Here is a 21,358-nt window from a genome sequence, read left to right on the forward strand (position 1 = left end):
ATATTGAAAAAGTAATTAGGAATAAGAAAGGTAAAATTATTTATTACATAAGCTGTTATACCTTTGGTCATAGCAAATCCAATCCAGGTTTCTTCTAGAGATTACCTTAATCAAGCTGAAGATTAAGTTAAATAGACCCTTCCTGTGCAACTATTCACAGTAGTTGAGCTGTTTTGAATGTTTTTGGATGTAGGATCAAGTTGTTTTTATTCTATGAGGTGAATTTGAAGAAGATCTAAGGAAGTGAAATGCAAAAGTTACTGAAAGTAGTCTGGGATAATGTTATAGAAAGGTGCAGATCTGTGGAAGGCTTTACAATTTTTTTGTATTTGAATACTCTTTGGAACAGCCTTGATCAGGCTGACCTCCCTAAAGCGCAGGTATCAAACACAAGGCCTTCGGAGGTGAATCCGGCCCACCTGGCCATTTTATGCGGCCCGCAGTGCAATGTGGTGTTTTCATTGCTTCCCCTGGGTGTTTTATCTTCTGGCCGGCTCCCTCCTCCTCATTTCTGCAGTGTGCGCAAAGCCGCAGGCAGCGGCTCCTTGCGTATCCTGTGCCTCATCCAGAAGCATTCCCTTTGATGTGACATCAGAGAGAAGGCTTCTGGATCAGGCGCAGGACGCGTGTAGGAGCAGCCGCCTTCGGCTTTGTGCACACTGCGGCAGTGAAGAAGAGGGGGCGGCAATGAAAACATAAGACACCCGCTGGAGGGTGGCACCTAGTTGAGGCACACAATGGAGGGAGGGAGAGGGGCGTGTTGGGACTCAAGAAAGAGGGAGCACAAACCAGACAAATAATAGGAGGAAGGAATGAAGGGAGCATGAACTTGGGACATAGAATGGAGGGAAGGAGAGAGCCATAGAATGGAAGGTGGGAGAGAGTGAGGGAAAGAGACGCTGAGGTGAGGGAAGAAATAGAAAGGGAGAATTGGGTGTCTGAGAGAGAGATAGATAAATGGTGGACATGAGGAGATGAAAAAAAATAATTGTTGGGCAGAGAGAAGGGAGGGAGAGAGAATTATTGAACGTGGTGTTGCAAGAGGAGTGAGGTAGAGAGATGCATGGGGAAGAGAGAGATGCCAGACCACTGGAATGGGAAGGAGAGAGAGAAAGATGCCAGACCGCAGAGTGGAAGGGAAGGAGGGGAGAGAGAGATGCCAGACTGCAGGAAGGAGAGATGCCAGACCGCAGAAAATAGAGGAGAGAAGGAGAGAGATGTTAGACCTTGGGAAGAGGGAGGGAAGGAAAGAGATGCCACACCATAGGAGAGGAGAAAGATGCCAGACCATATAAGGGGGAAGACAGAGTTGTCTGATCATGAGAGAGGGATGAAATGGTGCACAGGGATGGAGGGGAAGGGGAGAGAGAGGGAGGAGATGGTGCACAGGATTGTGGCAGGGAAGAGATAAGAAGAAATGCTTCTTATGGATAGATGGGAATAGGGGAGAAGAAAGAAGGAGGAGATGGTACACATGGATAGGTGGGAAGGGAAAACATGGAAAATAGATTTTGAGAAGAAAGCAGAAAAATGGAAGAAAGTTGAATGTTAAAAGTTAATGCTAAAGATGGATGTATGATCCAAACAGACCGGGGATTTTAAATTATAGTCCACTCAAGGGGGCAGTACTTTCAAAATAGAACAAAACACAAAAGACCCCCCCCCCTCTCATCAATACTGGATAAGTTTCTCAAATAATATAATCATATAACATTTAAAGGCTTTTAAACATTTAAATGTGCTCATAAGCTCTTCAGCAAGGCGCCACAGCAGCGGTACAACATCGCTGGAAAGGTGATTGGATTTTAATCATAACACATTGCATGGAGCAAGGATTCTTGCTTCTACTGGAGTGGCAAATGTTATGGCTTAACAAAAGCTGTTTAACAGTAGACCACTTATCTGAAAAGGTCAGTTCACGGCTCCAACACAGTCTGTGTTTCGCTAAGCTACATCAGGAAGCCGGAAGGATAAGCTTTTTATATTGATTTTATTTGCAGTGTGCAGTGCCTGAGTCCTTTGGTCTACACACTTGATGTTGAAAAAAGACCAAAAAAAAGTGCAAGAATATTTCAGCCATATTAATGAAAAAGGAATGTACAAAGGTGGGTTGATAAGATAGACGTAAATGGGAATATGTGGAGACTAGGGAGGAAATGAACACATTGTTTACCAAAGTACAGATTAGGCACGGAACACCAATGGTCTGCAAGCGCACCCATATAGTAGAGTAACAGGTATTGCTCCTTTTACAGAAGAGAAAGTTTGTAAGGAACTAGCAAAATTGAAAATAACAAAGCAGTGGGACTAATAGACTAGCTCTTAGAATACTAAGGAAGCTCCACATATTCTGTTTAGAGAAGGAAGTGGTTCTGAAGAACTAGGGAAGAGAAGATGTAGTCCCTCTTTATAAAACTGGAAATACAGATTGATAATTCATGTACAATCCTGCTCTATTCCTAGACAAGTGTTGCGAGACTCCTTGTTGAAAGCCTCATTTATATAATTTTTCTGACCCTCCTCTCTTAACCTCAGAACTGCCCTCTGGTCACCAGTTATTTTCCAACAAGCGAGACAGTAAAGGGCTAGTCTTTTCTGCTCATGTTTCATTTTTCTTCTACTCGGTATTTTTTTGCTTTTCACATCTTTGTGCTTCAGAGGTTTCCTATGGAGATAGCTCTGGCTATGGGAAATCATAGACTGTGTGGATAAAGTCTTTTTTCAGGGGGTTGGCTGCTTTAAGAATAGCCTTTCTGGGTCAGACCAATGGTCCATCAAGCCCAGTAGCCCATTCTCATGGTGGCCAATCCAGGTCCCTAGTACCTGGCCAAAACCCAAGGAGCAGCAATATTCCATGCTACCGATCTAGGGCAAGCAGTGGCTTCCCCCATGTCTTTCTCAATAACAGTATCTATCCTTCTAATAATAGGCTAATGCTCAAACTAGCTTGTTTAACTTATCTTTAATAAAAATAATATTTGAGACTTTGGATCTCAAGGGCCCGCAGTTATTTGCTGTTAGAACTAGTCTTGGCTAATAACCTGCATGTAGGCTATCATCGGTCCAAAAATGCCTCTCTTATTTTAAATTTTAAAGCTTTTTTATTTATTTTTAAAATTTTTTTAATTTAAACTTACTGATATATTGACTCTATGGGCACCTCCAAAAGTAGCCTATATACTTTTTTTGCCCCTATTGGAGACTGCTACAGAGTTTTATATAGTACTTAACTCTGGTGTAGATTTTTACCTAATCACCAAAATGTGATACTGGAACATGTTATATTGTCCATCCATCTAGATCATGGGTGTCCAACCTGCGGCCCCGTGAAGTATTTTGTGTGGCCCCGGTCGAGGGCGATGCAGTGTTTTCCTCTGCTGCCCCTGGGTGTTTACAGTCTTGCCGACTCCCTCCTCTGTCTTGCTGCAGCGTTTGCATATTTGTGCGGCCCCAGAAACATTTTTTTCGGCCCAGGGAAGCCAAAAGGTTGGACACACCTGGTCTAAATGTAATACGACGGAAGATATCCATTTCGCTCTGACCCTATATGGAGAGCTTCTTCAGGAAATTAATGTTCTGCAGTTACTAATACTGTAAAAACAAGAACAAAAAAGCATATACTAAAATTATTTAGAGGAAAATTAAGACAAACCACGCCTAGCCTTGGGCAAGCTTAAGCATCCTTACGCCTGCATGTAGGCGGCCTGCCTCGGAGTGGGGTTTTTTTTTAGGTGTTTTTTTTTTAAACGTGTATCCTGATTGGCTGGTTAGACAGCGGGAGGACACCTACTGCCACCTACAATCGGGATGCCGTTTATAGAATATGGCTGAAAAGGTTTTCAGCCTTGAAGATGTGAGAGGAAAACTAAAGCAGTGGTATTCAAATCAGTTTATTATTATTATTTTATTCTTAGGGTCACCCCTAGCTAGTCTAGTTTTCAGGATATCCCTATGAATTTGCCTAAAACATATTTGTATATATGGAAGACAATGCATTCAGATACCATACTTTTCATGAATAGGCATTGGGGATATCCTAAAATCCAAGCATCAGTGAGCTGGAGATCAAATCATTTGTATAACATTTTAACAGGCAGGCTAGAGGAACTCTGGATTTTTCTGCAATCATATTTCATGTTTGAAAAACTATAAAGCTCCCAGTCTCCATTTAATATCAGTCTTTATATAGCCTCTGATTTTTATATTTATGAGAAATTGTAGCAATTAAGATAACAATATATAATTTGTGTAATTTAAATGTAGATTCATAATTCCATTCTCAGGTGGTTTCACATAGAGTGTGACAAAAGTACAGAAAATGAATTGGATTCACAACAAAAAGACAACTATATCTGCACTCTTTGCAAACAAGTACATGGGGAAAGGGATCAAATGAAGCCTTGTGATGGGATGGAGGTAACTGATCTGGTTTCACAGTCTGGCACAGGTAAATGTTTTTATAAATGATTTGATTATAAAGTGGAACAACTTGCATTATTAAAAAGCCCATTCTATATTTAGTTGTTGAGGGAGGAGCTAAAATGTTTAAGTCAAAACATTCACAGTCCCATAATTATTTTACAAAAGGTTGTGCTAAAGTCAGATTCTTTTGTAAAAATATATATAGTATGATGCTTATGCAGGCAGTCCCTGGGTTAAGAACAAGGTCCATTTTTTTAAACCATTCCTAAGTTGAATTTGTAAGTAACTTTAATGTTTTTATAGACTGTGTACTGTACAGGATCCAAGAAACAGTCCGCAAGACAAAGTACTGTAGTTTAAATAGAAAGAATAGATAGGAGGTTTACGCTTACTTTTGTTCTTCATCCGTCTCACTGTTCCCTCTCCACCACCTCATCCAACACATCCCTCTCTTTCCCATGCATCTGTACCTCAGGCTTCTTCCCCACCATGTCCAATATTTCTTTCTCCCTCCCTATGCCCAACAATTCACATCTTTTTTTCATTTCCCCATGTGCCCTGTCTCTCTTTCCCTCTCAGGCCAACAATCACCAACAATTATCCCTTTCTATTCCCTTCCCCACCTCAGCATCTCTTTCCCTCACTTCCTCCATTGTTCCATTCTATCTCCCAAGTTCATGCTCCCTCTCTCCCTCCTTTCTTCCTTCCTTCCATCCTTTGTCTGAAGTTTGTGCTCCCTCCCTTCCTTCTGTGTCCCAACACGACCCTGCTTCTCCCTTCTTGTGCCAACGTGCCCCTTCTTCCTCCCTTCCGGTCCAAACACGAACCTCCTCCTCTCTTCCGTGTCCCAACGCACCCCTCAATAAGGTTCTACTAACCTGGCTGTTCCACGTGGATTTACCTCTTGATGTAAAGAGTGGCTCCTCCTGGCTGTTAAGTATGAATCCTTCTATAGGGGTGGAACACAGCTGTACTTGGCTATTTGGCATGGTTCCTTCTCTGTTCAGCATGGCTCCATCTCTGGATGTAGAGCGTGGCACCACCTGCCTGTTCAGTATGGTTCTATCTATGAATATAAAGCACATCTCTAACTGCCTATTTGGTTTAGTTCTATCTATGGATATAAAGCACGACTCCAGTTGCCTGTTTGGTATGGCTCCTGTTGGCATGGCTCTATCTCATGAATATAGAGCACGGCTCCAGCTGCCTGTTTGGCACATCTCCACCCTGATGTAGTGCATGGCTCCTGCTCCCTGTTCCCTGTATGGCATGTCTTTATCTCCTGGATGTAGAGCACAGCTCCAGATACCTGTTTGGTACGGCTCCATCTCTTGTATGTAGAACATAGTTCCAGCTGCCTGTTTGGCATGGCTCCTGCTCTTGTATGCAGAGCACAGCTCCAGCTCTAGCTGCATGTTTGGCATGGCTCCATCTCTAGATGTAACGAAATATAAGAACATGATGGCAGATAAATGCTAAATGTCCCATCCAGCCTGCTCATCAGCAGCATCCACCTTCTCTTCCTCGCCTTAAGAGATTCTACGTTCCTGTACCATGCTTTCTTGACTTCAGACCCAGTCTTTGTCTCCACCACTTCTACTGAGAGACTATTCCACCTATCTACCACCCTTTCTGTAAAAAAAGGAAAAAGGATTACCTTAGATTATTCCTGTGCTTGTCACCTCTTAACTTCATCCTATGTCCTCTCATTCTGGAGCTTCCTTTCAAATGAAAGACTTGCCTTGTGCATTTATGCCATGTAGATATTTAAACTGTCTCTCTCATATCTCCCCTCTCCTGCCTTTCGTCCAAAGTATACATATTGCAGTTGTAGAGTGTGGCTCTAGCTGCCTGTTCGGACATGGCTTCGTCTCTGGCTATTGAGTGTGGCTCCATTTCTGAATGTTGAGTGCGGCTCTACAAGTAGATCCATTGAGTTGCTTGCTATGTGCTGCTCCATTGTTTTATGTCATACACTGATCCACCACTTGAAACTTTGTGTGACTCCATCGTAGCACATAGCTTGGTCACTGGCTGTTGAGCGCAGCCATGTTTTGGACTGCCATGCACATCTCCATTTCTGTCATCAAGCAGAACCCATTGTCTGACTGGCTGCCAAGGGAAGCGCCACCTTTTGCTGTCGAGTGCATATCTTTGGCGCATCTCCATCCCTAGTGGGTCATGTGTGTCTTCTTCCCGGATGTCCACCTATGCTTTGGATACTGCTTGTCCTTTGCATCATGGAGTATGCTCCCTTGACTCCTTTGGGTGCTTTGGTGGCTCTGGTTCATTTTGTTTGACACTGAACTTTGGCAGGTTTGTCCTAGCAGTTTAGGTCTTTGCATTGAGTGGAACAGGTCTTGCTCTTTGGAGACTTGGTGCACAGTTTCTGGTTATAATTTCGGTGGGGTAGAGCTCCTTTGTTTGGGTGGTCCTTGTGTTGTTTCTTGGAGATGGCAGCTCCACTTTGGCCCATCCTTCAGTTCAGTTGGGGAATGGAAGACCACTTGGCTTGTTTACTTCTTCTTTCTATATTCTGTTCACTGTCCTGCCCTCCTGAGGACTGCTCTTCTACATCCTACTTGTCTCTGGATTCATCGGATGCTGATGACAAGGAAGGAAAAATTATATCTTACCAGATAATTTTCTTTCCTCTAGTCAGATGAATCCAGTGTCCTGCCTTTTTATGTTTTTTCTTTAGATTCTCCTTTTGCTCCATCAGGATTGGTTCTACGGGCTGGTTTGATTTGACTGAATGTCGGCTTGCGAAGCTGTAAGGAGGGATTTCTTGGTTGACTTGATCTTCATATTTGTCCAGCTACTTTGTTACAAGAAGTACTGGCTTACCAGGAAGCTTACCATCCTATATATGACAGAGCTCAGCTTTTGTGTTCTCTATCTCCGCCTGCTGATGAAGGTCATAACCCACTTGTCTGGCTTCATCTGCTTTGACTAAAGGAAAGAAAATGATCAGATAAGACATAATATTTCCTTCTCTTTCTTTCTTTTTTTTTTTTTTGTTTAAAATCTTTATCGATTTTCAAACTTTGATAGTGCAATACAATTGGTAAATCATAAATACTGCATAGAACACACTAATAACTATACAATTATTACATTAAACAATCATTTACTCCCATCCTCATCTTAATTATTAATACAACTAGTATTTTAGCCCGTTACATTGACGGGTGCTAGAATATATGTCTGTCTGTCTGTCTTTATTTCCATCTCTCTCTCTCTGTCCTGCTGTCTTTCTTTCTGTCTGTCTCTGTCCCTGGCCCCCTTTGTCTGTCTGTCTTTCTGTGTCTCTCGCTGTCCCTGTGTCTTTCTTCTTTTCTTTCTGTCTCTCTTCCTCCCTCTGGCAGTAGAATATATGTCTGTGTTTCTTTCTGTTTCTCTCCATACTCTCATTCATCTTGTCATTTCCCTTTTGACCTCATACAAATGGCTCACCACTTTCAGAATACCCTCTCCACTGGTCAGGCTATATCTCCCTGTCCCTTTCTCTTCATCCCCTAGCATCTTCTTATCCCAGCTCTCTGCCCTCCCATGGATTCTTCTTTCCTCCATTTTCTGTTGTTCTTCTTCCTTCCCTCCTTGATGCTGAACAATAAGATGGAGGGAAAAAAAGAGATGCTGCATCTCTCTCCCCTTTCCACCCCCAGACCTAACATTTCTCCCTCCCTTCCATCCCTAGGTCCAACTTCCCTCCCCCAGGTCCACCATCTCTCCCCAATAGTCCTCCCTTCAAGTATCTCTTTCCCCAAATCCAGCTTCTCTCCCTTCAGACCATTACCTACCATCTCTCTCTCTCCTCTGTTCCTGGCCCCATAAGCTGTCCCCCATGCCCAGTCTGGCACTTCTTTTAATACTCTCCCCCTTTGCACTTTATAAAAATAAAAAAAAGTTAGTCCAGGGAATTTACTCGGCCCAACATGTTCTCACTCCTCTCTCCATTCCATTCCGATATTGCCTTCACCTTCTGTCTCACTGAAAAATCCGCTGGCCTCAGCTGTGATTCAGGAACATTGGCCGTGGCTCCCCTTTCTGCTTTCAATCTGCCGCGGTTCTCCCCCCCTCCCCCCGGCGGAATGTTTCTGAATCGCTGCCGAGGGTGGTGGATTTTTCAGCAAAACAAGGCGAGGGCGACATCAGACCGGTCCCTTTTTCCCTATCTCCTTCCCTACTTCCCTGTGCAGCAGCCGCAGCATTCCCTCTCCCTCCATTAATCGCGAGAGGAGCCTGCACGGACCTAACAGCCCGAGCCTCCAGCAGTCTAACTTCCCGGCGGCTCCTCTGACAATCGCCGCCTTCTCCGACGCAGGAGCGGCTCGTGAGAGGAGCCGTTGCAGCGTCTCTGAAGTTGAAAAAAACTTTGGCCCGTCTCCGTGCTCGGCCGCGGCGGGCTACAGCTGTCCCCAAACGTTCCGCCATCATTCTTGCATACTTGTATATGGTACACACATTTACCCACCAAAAAGTATAATTAATCCTGTTATAGTCCTTCCAATTATGTGTGATCAGTTGAACACCTATTCCTGTCATGATCAGGAAAAGGCGACTAAAGTCTAAAGTAGGCTTAACATGAAATAATATACCATAAATTATAGCCTCAAAGGATAAGGGGAAAGATGACCCAAGAATGAGATTTATTTGTTCCCAAATTGACTTCCAGAAACTAAGTATCAGTGGACAAAAATATAACAGATGATCCAAAGTCCCTATATTAATATGACAATGCCAGCATCTATTAGATTTAGAATTATCTATTTTTTGTAATCGAACTGGGGTCCAAAAAATCCTATGTAATAAAAATAACCATGTTTGTCTCATAGATGCTGACGCTGTACATTTCCTTTTTCCTTTTCTGATATTGTACTCTTGTGTGCATAGATGTATATTAAGAGGGTTTTTTTTGGTTTTTTTTAAAATTTGTTTTGCATAAAACTACTCCCTGAATTAAAGAAAACCTTTAGTGGTTTAGCTTGGTGTTCTGTAAAGGTTTTATCTTTCTGTAACTATGTGACAAATGGTAACAGCTTGTGTATAAGACCTATTATGTTCTAAGCCTTTAATAATTTCAGTTTTTAAAGAGTTTTTTGTGTTTTTTTTAAATAGAACTGAGTTACATTGAACTCATATAGTATTTGTATTTTGTTTCCAGTGGTTTATTAAATATTTAGGATCTAATTCAGATTTTCATCTTAAATGCTAATAATTAGAAAATAATTGTTATCAAAAATAACTTGTTCATTACTTATATGTAATTTCTATTATTTGTAAAACCTAATACTATTTAGAGTTAGCACTTTGAATATAAACATAGTAACATAGTAGATGACGGCAGATAAAGACCCGAATGATCCATCCAGTCTGCCCAACCTGATTCAATTTAAATTTTTTTTCTTCTTCTTCTTAGCTATTCCTGGGCAACAATCCAAAGCTCTGCCCGGTACTGTGCTTAGGTTCAACTACTGAAGTCCCTGTAAAAGCTCACTACAGCCCATCTACACCATCCAAGCCATTGAAGCCTTCTCCAGCCCATCCTCAAACAAACGGCCATATACAGACATAGACCGTGCAAGTCTGCCCAGTACTGGCCTTAGTTCTTCAATATTTACTATTATTTTCTGATTCTAGATACTCTGTGTTCATCCCACGCTTTTTTGAACCGTCACCATTTTCCTCTCCACCACCTCTCTCGGGAGCACATTCCAGGCATCCACCACCCTCTGCGTAAAGAAGAATTTCCTTACATTGCTTTTGAGTCTACCACCCCTGAGCTTCAAATTTTGCTGTCTGGATTTACCATTTTCCTTTCTCTGGAAAAGATTTTGTTCTACGTAAATACCTTTCCAAGTACTTGAAAGTCTGAATCATATCTCCCCTGTCCCTCCTTTCCTCTAGGGCAGAGGTGTCAAAGTCCCTCCTCAAGGGTCGCAATCCAGTCGGGTTTTCAGGATTTCCCCAATGAATATGTATGAGATCTATTAGCATACAATGAAAGGCAGTGCATGCAAATAAATCTCATGCATATTCATTAGGGAAATCCTGAAAACCCGACCGGATTGCAGCCCTTGAAGAGGGACTTTGACACCCCTGCTCTAGGGTATACATATTCAGGGCTTCCAGTCTCTCCTCATATGATCATTTGTGTATGTAAAATGACTAATCTTATAAGTGTTAAGCAAACAGTGTAATAAGAGTCTTAAAAAATGGAATGGTTGTCATCACATCTATTCTAGAGAACAACATCAAGGTTTTAGTCACATACATGATAAAGAAAATAATGTTGCAAACAATATAGTATATGAATGCATGCTTGCCAAAAAATGTTACACAATGGTGTCAGTCTGTTGGGTCAGCTATGTAGAAGGTTCCTGTTTGAATTCTGAAGTCATGTCTTCATTCTCCATCAACCCCTCCAGTTGTGCTGGGGATGTTGTAGAAATCTCTTTTCTCAGTTTCTCTACATATTCTTCCTCCTTCCCTTTATAGTACTAACTCTTCCTCTCATGCTTGATATATTATCCATTTTTGCTCACTCCAGCAAACAAAGTAAGACCATGACATTAGTCATACTGAGTCAGCCCAGCTGACAGTAGCCATTTAGGGTTATAGAATCCAAGAGATCCCCCAAATTATATGCAGATTCAAATCAGAGAGGTAAACTACTTTTAAAATATTTGTAATATATCTGACAAGTTCTGCAAATATGCTTCTGAGTTTCAGAATCTTTGCTGCACAATTTTCTAACTCCTTCAGTTGAATCTATTCCAGGCTTCCAAGAGTGGCTTTATTTCTTGATTTTTGTGCTATGGATTTGAGCACAGAGGCAATTTATTATTATAAAATAGTAGTTACCTAGCATCAACTGAAACCAAATAGCTTAAGCCATATAAATGAACATTTTATATTTGTCACACTTACATGTATATAGTCTAGGTTAGTGGTTCCTAAGATCCACAATGGATATTCATGAGAAAGATTTGCATACGCTGCCTCCATACTCCATCATCTGTTTTGGCCCTAACAGGAATCTAGTTAAATAGATAATTCAGTAACTGGGTTTTCAAAGTGATCTGGAATCACTTTAAAAACCCAGACTGGAGCCACTTCCTCAAGCTTTACTCAAAATATGTAAAATCCAATTGCCTATTGGACAACTGCCCACCGACTATTATGAAAACAGCTCCTATCTCCTTCAAGGCTGAACTTTTTAACTGGGTTTCATCATGCATGCGTACCGGTAAATTCCCGGAGGAACTTGGTCATATCCTCGTGATTCCTATTATCAAAAACCCAAAGGAGTCTGTTTCCTTGACAGCCAACTATAGACCCATTGCCAACATACCATTCTTTCTTAAACTAATGGAAGGTCTGGTTAACATCGACCTCACGGAATATTTAGAGAAGTTTTAACATTGTACACGATTCTCAATCTGGCTTCCGAACAAATTACAGCACTGAAACAGTTTTCGCCTTCATGACTGACCATCTTTTCCATTTGTTTTCCCGGGAAAAAAGTGCACTGGTACTGCAGTTCGACCTGAGCAGTGCCTTCGACCTTGTTGATCATGACCTCCTGCTTAGGTACCTTGATTCCATTGGCATTTCCGGACAGGTACTAAATTGGTTCACGGGTTTCCTAAAAAAACGTACATATCAGGTCTACAGCGAAGGAACCTACTCTCAAGCTTGGTCCAATCCCTGCGGAGTACCACAGGGCTCCCCACTCTCCCCCTCACTTTTTAATATCTTCATGGTGTTACTGGGAAATATGCTATCTGATTTAAAACTGAAATCGTACTTATACGTGGATGATATAACAATTATTATTCCCTTAACCTCATTGACCCAAGAGACAGACCAATTCATCTCATCCGTCCTTACCAAGGTAGAACATTGGACTATGCACTCCAAACTAAAACTGAATCCCAAAAAACCCAAGATCTTCTTGGCAAGTCCCAATAACAAGATCTTGAACACCTCCTTGAGACTAAATGGATCAGATTACCCAATTAATCCCACAACCAAAATCCTTGGCATCACCCTGAACCGAAACCTGATGTTTGAAGATCACACTAATGCTCAAGTCAAAAAATGCTTTCTCACTCTATGGAAACTTCGCACCATTAAACAATACTTCAATTTATTTTCCTTTCAACTGCTGGTTCAATCCCTGATCTTCAGTACCTTAGACCAGTGGTTCCCAACCCTGTCCTGGAGGACCACCGGGCCAATCGGGTTTTCAGGCTAGCCCTAATGAATATGCATGAGAGAGATTTGCATATAATGGAAGTGAGAGGCATTCAAATCTGTTCCATGCATATTCATTAAGGATATCCTGAAAACCCGATTGTCCTGGTGGTCCTCCAGGACAGGGTTAAGAACATAAGAAATGCCTGCACCGGATCAGATCTGGGGTCCATCCAGTCCGGTGATCCGCACACTCGGAGGCTCAGCCATGCGTACCCTGGTGCATACATTAGTCACTCGTATCCCTCAATGTGTCCTGCAAGAAGATGTGCGTCCAATTTTCCCTTAAATCCTAGAATGGTAGTTTCCTCCACCATGCCTTAGACTACTGCAATATTATATACTTGGGATCTCTCAAAAAAACCATCAAATGACAGAGTCATCCAAAATGCTGCAGTCCATCTCATTTATGGTCTCAAGAAATCAGACCATGTAAGCACATATTACAAAAAACTACACTGGCTGCTTGTGGAAGCAAGAGTCATTTTTAAGTTTGCTTGCCTTTGCTTCAAAACCATGACAGGTTCATCCCCATCCTATCTGTCTCACCAATTCAAATTCCCAGGCACAACTAATACATGCAGTACCTACTTGTTCGCTTTTCCATCCCTAAAGGGCTGCACCTACAAGAGATGCCTCTATAGAACACTATCATTCCAAGCAGGCAAATGGAGCAAATGTTTTACCAACTTCATCTCAAATGCACTTTCGTACCAAACGTTTAGAAAGTCAATAAAAACTTATCTCTGACCCCACTTCAACCTGATCTACTTCCAAAACACTTCCAGATAAACCTGACTAAACTTAGCTTGCCAATGTAATTTTGAAAGTTCTCTGTAAAGTCGCTGTCTGTATACAGTCTCTTTCCTTTTTAAACCACTTAGAACTGTTTGTGGTATGGTGGTATATAAAAATAAAGTTATTATTAACTGATATACAAGTCCTTTTCTTTTAGAGAAAAGCAGATTAATGTTAAAAATAATTAATGGGCCTTTTCCTTTTAAATGTATACAGATGACATGGAAGTTGATGCAAGTGAGAAAATTACATTCCATGAACGAGCACTTATTGATGATGGCCTTAGTCCAGAATCAACAGTTCAAAACAGCCAAAATGGTAAGAAAATGTCATAAAAACAATAGCAGAAACAACAAGTGACCAGAGAACAATAAGGAACCCACTAAAACGCCTTTATTAACACACTTTAAAAGGCACACACATAAAAAAAGTCCTGACATGTGCCATATATCAGCTATATTGCCTGCTTCAGGAGTGCTAGATAAAATCTATAGAGACACAAAAAAAACCCCACAGTCCCATTGAATAGCATAAAACTGTTAACAGAACAGTCTGAAAGCACTTTCTCCTTCAAAGTTAAGTCCAGAGATTCTCAAGTGGTTGGTTGCTTTCTGAAAGTGAAGTGTTTGATTAGTTAAATCCAAATGTTAACCATTTTGTTATCCAGGATAATACAGTTTTGAAAATTGTGGTACTACTACTATTTATTGTTTCTACTAGGTATATGCAGCACTGTACACCAGTGGAATAGGTAGTCCTTGCTTGAAAGAGCTTACAATCTAGTTATGACAGACAAACTGAACAAAAAGGTGCATCTATTACACAGTGCTCAGATGGGGAATTACAGAGGGAATGAAAGTCAGATGGGTGCTAGCAGATGGGGTGGAGATAGGAATTGAAAACAGCTTCAAAAGTGGGCTTTGAGCATGGATTTGAATACTGCCAGAGACAGAGCTTGACATAATGAGTAAGGCAGTTTGTTCCAGGCATACAGTGCAACAAAATAAAAGGGACAGAGTTTGGAGATGGCCATAGAGGAGATGAGTACAGATAAGAGAGACTTATTCGATCAGTGGAGTTCTGGGGAGGAGTAAAAGGAGAGATGAGAAAGGAGAGATACTGAGTTGCTACAGAGTGAATACACTTGTAGGTCAGTAAGAGGAGTTTTAACTGTATGCAGAAACGGATAGGTACCAATAAGTGACTCGAGAAGAGTGATAGTGTGAGCATAGCAACATTAACAGCAGCAGAGTTCTGTACAGATTGAAGGGGAGAGAGATGGCTTAGTAGAAGGCCAGTAGGAAGCAAGTTGCAGTAATCTAGGTGAGAGGTGATGAGGGTCTTAGTGCACTCAGAAAGGAAAGGTTGGATTTTAGAGAAAGAAACAACAGGTTTTGGCAGTCTGTAGAATGAGGTGCTACCCAAAAGTTTGGGAAATTCAATTGTAAAAAAAAAATTGCTTACCAAAACTCCTAGTTTCCATTTCCTACGAAGTAGTCCCCTTGAGACAGTGATCCCAGCATTTTTCCCATGAGTCTATGCATCTATGGAAGTCATCTTGGGTGAGTGCCTTGAGGACCTCCTGCGATTCTGCCTGGATCTCTTCAGTCGTGTTAAAAACAACACCTTTTCAGTCGTAATTTCATTTTGGGGAATAGGAAAAAAATCACAGGTGGCAAGGTCAGGCGAATAGGGAGGGTGCATATTCACTGTAATCTTTCTGGAAGTCAGGAATTGTTGAACGAGTGATGTGTGAGCGTGCGCGTTGTCATGGTGGAGTAACCAATTTTTGTTTTTCCACTTGTCTGGGTGTTTGCTCCGAATGTTCTTGCTCAACCACTTCAAAACCTTCACAGTAAAACTGACCATTGATGGTTTGACCTGGAGGTAAGAATTCCTTGTGAACAAGCCTGTGAATGTAAAAAAAAAAGGATCAACATCGACTTGACATGGCTACACACTTGACATACTTTTTTCAGCCGCAGTGATTGTGGCAACTTCCACTGCGACAGCTGCTGCTTAGTCTCTGGATCATAACTGTAAACCTATGATTCATCACCAGTTATGATATGGGAGATGAAGTTGGGGTCATCTCTGACTTGTTGTTTGAGTTCCAAACAGACAGAAACGCGATGGGCCTTCTGTTCGCCTGTTGGTTGTCTTGGCACAGATTTCGCAGAAATAAGTCTCATGTTCACTTATTTATTTAATTTTCTATACCGTTCTCCCAGGGGAGCTCAGAATGGTTTACATGAATTTATTCAGGTACTCAAGCATTTTTCCCTATCTGCCAGCAGGCTCACAATCTATCTAATGTACCTGAGGCAATGGGGGGATTAAGTGACTTGCCCAGGGTCACAAGGAGCAGCATGGGTTTGAATCTACAACCTCAGGGTGCTAAGGCTGTAGTTTTAACCACTGCGCCACACTCTCCCCAACAAAATTTGTTGATATGTCCCTTATGACTATCCTACTATCTTACAAACATCGTGGATAGTTTGCCTACGATCTGCAAGGATAGTCTCACAAACTTTTGCTATGGTGTCTGGTGTTGTGCTTGTTGATGGTCGTCCGGAACGGTCATCGTCGTGGACAGATGTTCGTCCATCTTTGAAGCGTTTATACCAAAGATAGGTTTTGCTTTGGCACATGGCATTATCTCCAAAGGCTTCCTGGAGCAAACGATGGATTTCTGCAGCAGTTTTTTAAAGTTTGAAACAAAATTTGATGCAAATTCTTTGCTCAGTAAAAGCCATCATATCGAAATCCACCAAATCACTAAAACACAACCTCACAAAATTGCACAGAATAAAACTACAGCTGCACGGCCGTTGGCACACTGATTCACAAAGCATACTACTAGACACCTCTAGTGGCAGAAGGGCATACTATATCCAGTTCGCATACACTGTTCACATTCCCCGAATTTTGGGGTAGCACCTTGCATTTGTGAAGAGGAGAGAGAGATTAGTCAAAGATTACTCCAAGGTTGCAAGCTGACGGGACAGGGAGGATGAAGGCAGGTCCATCAAGCCTGTCCATTAGTTGTTATTCTAATCTAATCTAAAGCTTAGCTTTATATACTGAATCATCATTCAGTATAAGTTAACAATAGTTAACTTAAAAAAATCATAAGAAATAATAACAAAATTTAAAAAAGATTAATTTTCAAAGTGTTTAGCAAATAAAATGGTCTTTAAAGATTTACGAAAAAATTGAATGAACCAGAACTCCTTAACAGAAACGGAAGACAATTCTAAAGTTGAGAAAACTTAAAATCATTGATTGACTGAAAATCTTGACTCCTTTAATCCCTTTTCTGGAAGAAAGGGATAATTTAAATTGTTGTATGCCTCTTGCAAAAGAGAATCTATAAACATTCCAAGATAAAGGAATAAGCGGAGTAAAGATACCATATAGAATTTAAAAAACAACACAAGCACATTTAAATTGAACTCTAAAGTAAACCGGGAGCCAATGAAGGCTCTGGAACAACGGAGTCACATGGTCAAATTTACGTTTCCCAAAGATCAATTTCACAGCAGTATTCTGGATCAATTGCAATCTATAAAGGCAATTTTTTGTAATGCTGAGGTAGATAACGTTGCAATAATCAAGGCAAGATAATATAATTGACTGAACTAAAATAGAAAAATGACGCTGATGAAAGAGATGTCTAACCTTCCTCAGCATGGAAGATTAAAAAAGCATTTCTTGACGACAGAGTTAATTTGATCCTTAAATGAAAGGGAGGAGTCAAAAAGGACTCACAAAATCTTAGCAGAAAACTCAATTTGTAAAGAGGATCCAGAAACCAGCGCTACAGAAAGAGGGAGACAGTCTAATTTTGGACCTAACCATAATAATTTAGTTTTAGTTGTGTTAAGCTTCATCCAGACAGACTGAGCCCAGGCTTGAAGTTTAGAGATACAAAGATTTACCGAATTTTTGGTCTAAGATGCAACCCCCTGTAGAGGAGGGAAAACCAAGGAAAATTTCCTCCTCTACAGGGGGGGTGTGCCGGTGATCTGGTGCGTCTGGTGCTAAGCAGCATGAAGCAGCCCGCCTGCAGCCTAAAGCCACCTGCACCCGAAGCTGCCTGCAGCAAAGAAACCTGTCCGCACCCAAAGCTGTCTGCAGCGAAGAAACCTGCCCGAAGCTGCCTGCAGCTGAAGGAACCTGACTGAAGCTGCCTGCACCCGAAGCTGCCTGCAGCTGAAGGAACCTGACTGAAGCTGCCTGTACCCAAAGCTGCCTGCAGCTGAAGGAACCTGACCGAAGCTGCCTGCAGCTGAAGGAACCTGACCGAAGCTGCCCGCACCTGAAGCTGCCAGCCCGAAGCCACCCCGGTACCTTTTTAAAGCTGCGGTGCTCTCCTGGGATGTCTTTATAAGTAGAGTGGCGTGATGCAGGAGCGCGACCTTTGCGCTTCCTGCCTGGTCCCATGCCACTCAATGAGAACTGACCTCAGCCAATCACTGAGCGGCGCAGGACCAGACAAGTAGTGCAAAGGTCGCGCTGCTCTGCTTACAAAAACAGCTGTCCAGCAGGAGAGCACCGCAACTTTTAAAAAGGTACCGAGGTGGGGGGGGAAGGTGTATTTGGGGGAGAGGGGGAAGGTTTATTCACTCCACAAGATGCACCCACTTTTCCACTTTTCCACCTTTTTGGGGGTGGAAAAAGTGCGTCTTATGGAGCGAAAAATACAGCACTTTAGATACTGGATCAATAATATCCGGATGTATCTCTATCAGTATGAAGATCTCAGTTGTATAGTCCGATGAGAAAACTAGAAGTACACTTATTTGCTTATCCGAAAACTAATGGTTGTAGATACAAGACTTTTCTGGATAAGACCCTTATGTTTCAAGCAGGTAAACAGCAGTCTTGGCTGGGCAAATGTATCTGTCAAGCCTTGTCATCCTACTGTACTTTTCGGAAAGTAATTAAGACGACGTTGTTTGATAGATTCATTTCCTAATGTGAATTATTATCATTAATGAATTGTATTTTAAGTAAAAGTTTGCATTGTACTTTTAAGAAATATTTTGTACTTTTTAAACTTTTTGTATTTTGCTGATTGTCCAGCTTTCTTCATTGTAAACCGCCTAGAAATCATCCGGTTATGGCGGTATAGAAGAATAAAGTTATGTTATGTTATTATGTTATCCGCATAAGTGAATAAAGTTTCCCAAATTGACAGCCTGAAGATGTTCAAGGTGGTCTTATAAAGATTGAATAAAATTGGAGAGTGGGGAACCCTGAGGAACCCCATAAGGAGGCTGCCAAGAGTCAGAAATGTTACCTTCAAAATTCACTGAATAGGAACGATACAAAAGAAATTTAGAAAACCAATCCAAAACTGTCTGATGAAGACCTATATCTGAAAGTAACTGAAGAAGAATATCATGATGGATTACATTAGGGCTGCCCAAGTCCAGTCCTCGAGAGTTACTGGCAGGCCAGGTTTTCAGGATAGCCATAATGAATATGCATGAGAGAGATTTGCCTGCACTGCCTTCTTGGGATGCAAATCTCTCTTTCATGCATATTCATTGTGGATATCCTGAAAACCTGGCCTGCCAGTAGATCTCGAGGACTGGACTTGGGCAGCCCTGGACTACATCAAACGCTACAGATAGGTCAAACTGAAGTAGAATAGAATATTTATTTTGAAGATGAATTTGTTGAATTTTTGAAAGAAGAGAAATCAATAGGGTTTGTTATTAGGGTTTCAGAGTTTCTTATTAGAAATAAATGATTAAGTTAACTTGTCACTTCTTTGATATTTCTGGGCCATAGACTAAAGTTCACCTGGTAATTTCCTAGGCTCTAACTGGTAAAGTTGCTGTCCAAGCTCACTCCAACCTTTCCAACCATCCCATTGTTTGCAGGATATCTACCATAAAATCTGGCTAGTAATATCCACATGTTCCAAATTAGTGGAGCTCCCATTGATGCCCTCTCCAGCCCATCCTACTCGAATCACCATATATGGGCACAAACCGTACAAGTTTGCCTTAGTTCTTTATTATATATCATTTGCTTGTTTTCTAATTAGAGATCCTTTGTGTTTATCCCATGCTGTTTTGAATTCCATCACTGTTTTCCTCTCCACTACCTCCCTCGGGAGGGAATTTCCTAACATTTCTCCTGAGTCTTCCTCCCTGCAACCTCAAGTTATGCCCTCTAGTTTTATCATTTTTTCTTCTCTGGAAAATATTTGGTTCTATATATATTTTTTTTCTATTTAATATTTATTTATTGAAAATCATAACAAGCAATACACTTGTGCAGGTAACATGAACAAATGCATTTTCCAAGCATATAATTTTTACAATGAAACAAATTCAGTTCTTCTTAGACTGGTTCTATATTAATACCTTTCAAATATTTAAACTTCCCTCCTCTCATCTAGAGTATACTATGTTTAGGTCTTTCAGTCTCTTCTCATACTTCTTTTGGTTCAAACCCCTTAACCAGTTTCATCACCTTCCTCTGGACCGCTTCAAGTCATTTTATATTCACCAGATATGGCCTCCAAAACTGAACACAATATTCCAAGTTTGGCCTCACCAATGACCTTTACAGGGGCATCAACACCTCTCTTTTTCTGCTGGTTATTCATCTTTCTACACAGCCCAGCATCCTTCTGGCTACAGCCACCACCTTACCACATTATTTAGATGCCTTTAGACACAATCATCCCGAGGTCCCTCTCTCCATCTATGCTTATCAGCCTCCCACCTCCAAGCACATAAGGTTCCCTAAGATTTCTACCCCCCAAATGCATCACCCTGCACTTCTTCACATTGAATTTTATTTGGCAGACGTTAGACCATTCTTCTAACTTTTGCAGATCCTTTTTCATGTTTTCCACTCCCTTCAGGTATCTATTCTGTTAACAAATCTTGGTATCATCCACAAATAAGCTAACCTTACTTTCTAACACTTCAGCAATGTCACTCACAAACATTTTGAACAGAATCAGTCCAAGTACCGATCCCTGAGGCACTCCACTACTCTCCTTTCCCTCCTCCGAGTGAATTCCATTAACCACCACCCTCTGGTGTCTGTCCATCAACCAGTTTGGCCCTAACTTCAGCCCTTAGAGTTTATTCAATAGCCTCCTATGAGGAACAGTGTCAAAGGCTTTGCTGAAATCTAAGTAAATTACATCCAGTTGCAGTGGAGAGTAATAGGTTGAGGATATGGAAGATAGGAAGACAGTAGAAGAGAGAGTGATAAGTAGATGGGTGAGAATGGGATCAGGGGAGCAACTGGTGAGTTTGGAGGAGGAAAGAAAATGAGTGTTTTCCTCTTCAGTGATTTTAAGAAAGGAAGAGAAAGGTGGCAAGGGCCAAGGGGGTTTGATAGAGCGGGCTGGGGAGGTGGCTTGATTGAGAACTCGAGGTTAATTTTATGAACCTTGTCGTAGAAGTACTCAGCTGTAGTCTGGGGGGGGCGGATGGAAAGAGTGACAAGAGAGGTTGGAGGTAGGGGGGACTTTGAGTAAGGAGTTTTGAGTAAGGAGTGGCAAAGAGATGGCGAGAGTTGGCGTTGAAAGAGTTGACCAGGTAGGTGTAGTGGAGATCAGATTTGAAAGAGGTCAGGAGGAATTTGAAGTGAATTAAGTCAACATGATTGTGGGATTTGAGCCAGAGATGTGCAGCAGACCTGGCACAGGAGTGTTAAGTAGCAGATTTTAGAGTTTACCCAAGGGCTGGGTTTTGGCATACATACAATAACATGGGTAGGGTGGGGGTAGCAAGGGTATTTAGAATAGAGGAAAGAGTGGTATTATAGGAGGAGACATTCTTGTTTACCAACTTCTGCAGCATAGTGGTAGAGAGGAGAAGCAAAATAGCGGTGGAAA

General features: G+C 41.5%; 1 protein-coding gene across 11 annotated transcripts in view; it reads left to right on the top strand.

Annotated features, from left to right (window-relative positions):
- The window catches only part of KMT2C (lysine methyltransferase 2C), an 803,286-nt gene that overhangs the window by 345,281 nt on the left and 436,647 nt on the right, over nt 1–21,358 (top strand). For all 11 annotated transcript variants that reach the window (XM_033931655.1, XM_033931654.1, XM_033931660.1 and 8 more), the window contains exons 11-12: nt 4,284–4,447; nt 13,699–13,800. In XM_033931655.1, coding sequence (XP_033787546.1) covers nt 4,284–4,447; nt 13,699–13,800 — 266 coding nt within the window. The remainder of the gene's footprint in view (nt 1–4,283; nt 4,448–13,698; nt 13,801–21,358) is intronic.

This window comes from Geotrypetes seraphini, chromosome 2, assembly GCF_902459505.1.
Source record: "Geotrypetes seraphini chromosome 2, aGeoSer1.1, whole genome shotgun sequence".
Classification (NCBI taxonomy): domain Eukaryota; kingdom Metazoa; phylum Chordata; class Amphibia; order Gymnophiona; family Dermophiidae; genus Geotrypetes; species Geotrypetes seraphini.